Raw genomic sequence first — 7,156 nt, 5'->3', positions numbered from 1 at the left:
CAAATTACCCCTTATATAAATGAGTACACTAGTAGGAGGTGTGCTGGTAGAATAAATCTTTATAGCCTCGCCCTTCTCCAAACTTTGCACACAGCAGAAGCTTTAGTTAAACGAATTGTTCGTTATATAAATGAATATACTAGTAGGGTGTGCTATATACAATAGAACTCCGTACATGGCAAAAGTTTTAGTAAATTGAATTGCCCCTTATATAAATGAGTATTCTAGTAGGGTGTGCTGCGTACAAATAGATCTTTAGTCTGACCCTTCTTCAAATTCCACACACAACAAAAGCTTTAGTGCACCGAATTGCTCCTTATATAAATGAGTATACTAGTAGGGTATGCTGCGTAAAATAGATCTTTACAGTCTTGCCCTTTTCCGAACTCTGCACACAGCAAAATCTTTAGTGCACCAAAATACTCCTCGTTTAAATGAGTATACTAGTAGGGTGTGCTGCGTACAATAAATCTTTATAATTCGCCCCTTCTTCAAATTCCGCACACAACAAAAGTTTTAGTACGCCGAATTGCCCCTTATATAAAATAAATTAGTAAACTAGTAAGGTGTGTGCTGAGTGCACCTTTGTTCATTTTTTTTTTTTCAAACACCACCAAAACATATAGAGCAATGTTTACATCTCGTGGTCGGACACTTGCTCGAACCTCGTGGATAGCGAAAACTTTAATACATCGAGCCGTCCCATTTGGGCGAAGATCGAATCTTGGAGCATTTTCATCATCTCGAATCCAAAATCCAGATGAAATTGAAATCAATAACTACAAAGATTGGTTAAGTCCAAATGAAGTAATCAGGATTTTTCAAAATCTAAAGAACCCAAGTTCAGCAGTGCATGTACTAACATTAATATCAGAAAGGAAAGATTACAAACCCAATGAAGCTATTTATAGTATAGTTATCAAGAATCTTGGAATATCCAAGAATTTTGATGATATTGAAATCCTTATGGAGAAAATCAAGAATGAAAGAAAATGTAGACTTTCTGATGATTTTTTCTATAATGTGATAAAGATTTATGCTCATTTAGGTGGTAGAATTAATAGTGCAATTGATATGCTTTTCGATATGCCTAGTTATAAGTGTTGGCCTAGTGTTAGAACTTTTAATTTTGTGTTGAATGTGCTTGTGAATAGTAAGCAGTTTGATGTTGTTGATAAGGTGTATACGCGTGGTGTATATGAGTTGGGGGTTGAGATTGATGAGTGTTGTTTGAATATCATCGTTAAAGGTTTGTGTCGTTGTGGGGAGTTTGATGCTGTGTATAAGGTGTTTGATGAATTTCCTAAACAGAATTGTCGACCCAATGTTAGAACGTTTGCGACTGTAATGCATGCTTTATGCGTGCGTGGTCGTGTTGATGAGGCTTTGAGTTTGTTAGAGAGGATGGAAAGGGAGGGTGTTGAGGCTGACGCTGTCGTTTTTAATACGTTGATTTTTGGGCTTAGGAAGGTAGGGAGAGTTGACGAGGCGATTGAGATGTTTAAGAAAGTGATGGTGAAAGGTTGTGATCCGAATCCGGGGACTTATCAAGAGATGTTGTATGCTTTACTTGATGCTAAGAGGTTTTTGGAGGCAAAGGATTTTATGGGTCTGATGATCGATAAGAGGGTGAATCCAAGTTTCGAGTCTTATAAGGTGATGATACACGGCCTTTGTGATGGTAAGCTTCTTGGAGATTTAGATTGGGTGTTGATGCAGATGGTGAGACATGGATTTGTGCCGAGAATGGGTATTTGGAAGAAGATTCTTGGTTGCTTGTTTCCTGATGGAGATTGTGTTACTACCTGTTCTTACGATGAAATTCTCGCAGACTAAACCTATACAGTTTCGTTATTAAAATCGCACAACAAATGGCCGAAAGCATAGTTGCTATTCGTATCTCTAGCTCATAGCAGCCGTGAAGACTTGCAGAGATGAAGAAAACCTGATATTAGCTTCATTTCTTTAGCAACTGCTCATGTTTCAACCAGACGAGGTTTCATGTACTAAGTTTACGGGGAAAGAGTAATGCCCGAGGGAAAAAGCTCAATTACATGAAGACAAAGCCTTGAATCTTGATCGAGTAAGTTTGTCAATCCCTTTATGTTTAGAAGAGGGCTATATTGTTGATATTTTGTTCACTTGTACAAGATATCAGTACTACCTTTGTGCCTTTCATGAATACAATTAAAACCATTTTTAAGAAAAAAAAAGTTCTGTCGAAATATATGTATTCATTAGCAACACAACAATCGTATATTTTCGTGACGTTCCTTTCAAATTATTTCTATACTGCAGCTGATTTTGGACTTCTATATATCATCAAAACTATGCATATCAAGAAACTAGTTGTTTCCTACAATATCCGTGAATCAACAAAGTTAAGTACCTGAACGTAATTGAAAGCTTTAGCACAACCGACATAGGTAATCGAGAAAAATTGAAGAGCTGATAGGCTCGTTCCACCTAGCGTCGATTACTAATAAACTGGAGCCTAGTCTTTTTAAGTGTTGAAAGAGCATCTTCCATGCTAATTCTTGCATCAGGTGTCACTACGGTGCAACTCAAAGCTAGTTTCATGATAGATATCAGGCACTGCATCTTTCTGTCGGTTCGTTCTTCCCCTGGTCGTACCAGATTAGCATCCACAACCTGATGAATTCCACTGGGAAAAAAATCAGCAACCCAACTTCGTAGGCTCAAGTCTCCGGAAAATAGTTCATCACTGGGTTTCATTCTGGTAAACGTCTCCATCATTAGGATGCCAAAACTATAGACATCGCAGCGTGTGGATACTATACCATCTTGTCCATACTCTACAATCATGCATGGTAAAAATGATTAGAAAAAAAGGGCAGCCCGGTGCACTAAAGCTACTTATTTGCGCGGTGTCCGGGGAAGGGCCCCACCACAAGGGTGTATTGTACGCAGCCTTACCTTGCATTTCTGCCAGAGGCTGTTTCCGACGCTTGAACCCGTGACCTCCTAGTCACATGGCAGCAACTTTACCAGTTACTCCAAGGCTCTCCTTCGGTAAAAATCATTAGAAGAACTTCATAATTATCAAGGAATATGCTAAACCTAAGTGCAATTTTTAAGGGAAAGAATTATTTTGGGTAGTTTAAAGATATGAGGAAACTTTAAAAAGTTCTAATACCTGGAGCGATATATCCGATGGTTGCAATTGTTCTTGTTTGAACAAAAGTCTCCCCCGCACCTAACAATTTTGCAATGCCAAAATCACTAACATGGCCAACCATTTCTTGATCTAGCAAGACATTGCTTGGCTTCAAGTCACAATGCACAACGGTTGTTGTATAGCCATTGTGGAGATAGACCATTGCAGATGCAACGTCTATCATTGTATCTAATCTCTGCATTATGTCTAAGAAGAAGTTATGAGAGTACAGCCATTTTTCAAGTGTCCCATTAGGCATGTATTCCAATATTACGGCTTTGAAATCAGGGTTGGAGCAACTAGTGATGACTTTAGTAAGATTTCGATGGCGGAGGTTTCGCAAAACCTCACATTCTGTATCAAAACTTTTGAATGCACCCTCCAATTCCACGTTGAATACCTTTGCTGCCACAAGAGTTCCATCCGTAAGTATCCCTTTGTAGACCTTACTGAAGCTCCCACTACCGAGCAAATTGCTTTCGCTGAATCCTTCTGTTGCTTGTTCAAGTTCATAATAGGAAATTCTTTCATGCCCTTTTACTGGACAGACATCTGCTTGACCAACATTCTTCTTTATCTTTCGCATTCTTATATATGCGAGCGCTAATGCAAGAAATAGGAGGCCGACTCCCAAAAGGATGTACGGAACCAAGATTGTCTTTTTCCTCTTGGGAGATTTGATGACACATGGTGATACATAAAACTTAGGATCACCACAGAGTGCATCATTATACAAGAAAGATTGACCATTGGCATTTGCGAAAGGACCACCCGTGGGGATCTCTCCGGTGAATTTGTTAAATGAGAAGTTCAGGTGTTTGAGATACACAAGAGCTTCTAAAGACTTTGGAATTTCTCCGCTAAGATTGTTATAGGACAAATCCAAGAATTCCAACGACAACATTTTCCCAAATGAATCTGGAATAGGCCCATACAATCTATTACGTGCTAGAGAGAGACTAATCAATTTATCTAGATCCCCTGTAGTACTAGGGATATTACCTGAAAAATTATTCTTTGACAGATCAATGAGTGTTGCAGCCTTAAAGTTTCCGATCTCCAGTGGAATTTTCCCACTTAATAAATTGGATGACACATCAAATTCTATGAGATCTCGAATGCTCCCCAAGCTTGCAGGTAATCTCGAATTCAGCCTGTTGTAAGCTAGATGAATTTTCCTCAAACTAGTAACATTCCCTAAGCATCGCGGCACAGAACCAGAAAACTGATTTCCTGACAAGTTTAATGCACCAAGATTCTTTAAATTGCAGATTACATCTGGTATGGTTCCTTCTATCTTGTTGTTATCTAGGTAAAGTTCTTGAAGGTTCAACATGCCATGAATAGTATCTGGAATATATCTGGTCAACGCATTGTCTACCAGATTCATCCTTGTCACTCCAGTAAGATTACCAATTTCTTTAGGAATGATTCCGTTCAGATTACAAGCCCCTCCTTCAAAAATTTGCAAAGAGTCAGAGAAATTACCTACAGCTGAAGGGAAAACCCCATCTATTGGATTCGCAGAAAAACTTACTACTCTTAGTTTCCTACAATTCGTCAAAGACGTCAGAAAGCTCATCGTTAAATCGCTGTAAAAATTATTGATCTGCAAATTCAGAAGCTCAAGGTACTCTAAGTTACCAAGTGATTCAGGAATTCGACCAGCGAAACTATTGCTTGAGAGATCAAGTATGCTGAGTCTTGAAGAATTTGAGATTGTAGGAGAGATAGAACCACTCAAATTGTTAAATCCACAGTAAAACACTTTTAGGTTGGGCGTTCCACGGCCTAAATATGAAGGTAGAGTACCTGAAAGTTTGTTTTGTACAAGTCCTAGGCTCTCCAGTGCTGTCAGGTTGAAAATGCTTGCTGGGACCGAACCAGTAAATTCATTTGAGTCTAATTCAATAGTCTCTAGTTCCATAAGATTACCTAGCTCCACTGGTATCTCTCCTGTCAAGTGATGGAAATATATGAGTACCAAAGGGAAGAAAAAAAATTCAAATTTCTTATAGGGAAATATCATACTACCTTCCAAATGCAGGTATCCGAGATATATTGCTGCAAGGCCTGTTATGTTTCCCAACTCTCTTGGTACTGTTCCAGTGAATTCATTAATTGACAATGCCAAGACTTCGAGCTTTCTGCATTTTTCTACCTTTGGTGGAATAGAGCCATGTAGGTTGTTATTTGCAATGTGAAGTCCTTCCAAGTTTGGGAGATGGTCGCATATAGTTTCTGGAAGCTTACCGGTAAGGTTGTTACCAGTAAGAGCAATGATTTGCATTGTCTTAATGTTAAAGATTGATGGTGGTATAGAGCCAGTAAGCCGGTTGAATTGCAGGTCTAAAATAGTCATGTAACGAAAATGACCAAATTCTTGAGGGATCTCTCCTTGGAGAAAATTTTTGGACATCTTTAACTCTTCCAACTTTGTTAGATTAGAAAGACAAGATGGGATTCCTCCGAAAAACTGATTTCTCGAAAGTTGCAGAAAGCGAAGGTTTGGTAACAAACTTAAAAATGATGGTATGACTCTGGTGAAGTTATTTCTGGAGCAATCGATCATTTTCAACCTCCGCAAATGAGCCAACTCTTTTGGCAATTCTCCATGGAAAGTGTTGTTTCTGATGTCGAGGGAAACAAGAAATGAGAGGTTTCCAACGTGTGGAGGAATGGTACCATGAAGTTGCATGTTAGAAATGTCTAAAGATGTGACTCTACGATGGCGAGAGCTGCAAGTGATTCCAATCCAGCTGCAAACTGAGCTTGAAGAAGACCAGTTGCTTGCTAAGATATTGTTACGATAAGGAGAAATATGTGATTTCAAGGCAAGAAGAGCAGCTTCGTCCGTGCTAATATTGGGACCAATAGCCAGTATAGCATAGCGATGAAGCAGAAAGAAAACTACAAAAGCAAAGAAAAGATTGCAACTTATGCCCATATTACAGGCAGGTTTCTCTTTTTTTTTTCTTTTCCCTAAAACAAGACTAGATGAGGTAAATCAATGATTTTATGTGGTCTACTTAATGATATGAAATTCATTGGATACCAATATATACTGTCGTTAGTCTCTGGAGTGTCTTTTGGTTAAGAGAGTCAATTTAAAGTTGTATTTGTGAAAGCCAGTCAATCTGTTTTTCTCATTGATTGGTAGTAGCTACAGGTCTGTCACTTTTTTTTCTTTCGTGGGGCTTGGAAAGTGCTGCATTATTGCCCCTTAGTGTTAAAAGGACAAAATGGCGCCCATGGAGCGCAATATAGGGGGCGGCTTTGGAGCCCTTTTCACACTTCAACTCGTACACTCCGTAGGTTGTATTCAACACGCTCAAAAAAGTCCATCTTCATGATCGTGCCCGTATCAATACGGTATCAAATTCATTTGATGCATATTATACGTTGCAGTGGTTTTTGGTTAAGTGTGTCAATTTTAAGTAGTATTGGTGAAAGCCGTTCAATCTGTTTTTTTCGCATTGATTGGTCGTAGCTGCAGGTCTGTCACTCTTTTTTCCTTTCGCGGGGCTTGGAGAGTGCTGCATTATTGAGGACGGGAAAACTAGAACATGGCAGTAGCAACCAAAAATGTTATTTTTTTTTTTTAAAAAAGAATATAAATTATATATCAATTATTTTAAACATGACAACTTTTGATTGGTCAAAACTGTCAAATTCGAGCCCTTTCACGCGCCTATGGCACGTGTATACACGCAGAGGGTCAAAATGGTGTGTTTGCAATGGATTAAGTAAGAATTGTGGGGTAATAGGACGAATTCAATGTTTAGGTGTCTTGGGGTAATTATGTATTTACTCTAAATATAAAAACAGAACATGTCTTGCACGTGTCACAATCATGAATAACGTGTCAGATGAACAAATAAAAAATTTAACACTCAATTTTTTTTTTTTAAAATTTAACTAAAAGGGGAAGAGAAAAATCTTGAAAACCTACACAATTAAATTCAACCCTTCACGTTT

At 38.5% G+C, this 7,156-nt stretch overlaps 2 protein-coding genes across 2 annotated transcripts; one reads left to right on the top strand and one right to left on the bottom strand.

Moving 5' to 3' along the window:
- Nucleotides 1–507: 507 nt before the first annotated feature.
- Nucleotides 508–2,290, top strand: LOC107857060 (pentatricopeptide repeat-containing protein At3g14580, mitochondrial-like). Its single transcript, XM_016702004.2, has one exon. It carries the CDS (start codon nucleotides 631–633, stop codon nucleotides 1,834–1,836), a length of 1,206 nt encoding a protein of 401 aa, XP_016557490.1. The 5' UTR covers nucleotides 508–630; the 3' UTR covers nucleotides 1,837–2,290.
- Nucleotides 2,291–2,317: 27 nt separating this feature from the next.
- Nucleotides 2,318–6,502, bottom strand: LOC124892898 (probable LRR receptor-like serine/threonine-protein kinase At3g47570). The gene is made up of 3 exons (XM_047404083.1): nucleotides 5,213–6,502; nucleotides 3,158–5,134; nucleotides 2,318–2,816 (listed from the first exon to the last, which is right to left on the bottom strand). The coding sequence occupies exons 1-3, from the start codon at nucleotides 6,123–6,125 to the stop codon at nucleotides 2,467–2,469; spliced, it is 3,240 nt and encodes a 1,079-aa protein (XP_047260039.1). The 5' UTR covers nucleotides 6,126–6,502; the 3' UTR covers nucleotides 2,318–2,466.
- Between the last annotated feature and the right edge of the window lie 654 nt (nucleotides 6,503–7,156).

This window comes from Capsicum annuum, unplaced genomic scaffold, assembly GCF_002878395.1.
Source record: "Capsicum annuum cultivar UCD-10X-F1 unplaced genomic scaffold, UCD10Xv1.1 ctg5180, whole genome shotgun sequence".
Lineage (NCBI taxonomy): Eukaryota > Viridiplantae > Streptophyta > Magnoliopsida > Solanales > Solanaceae > Capsicum > Capsicum annuum.
The sequence above is the reverse complement of the archived record's forward strand: the minus strand, read 5'-3'. Positions and strand labels throughout refer to the sequence as shown.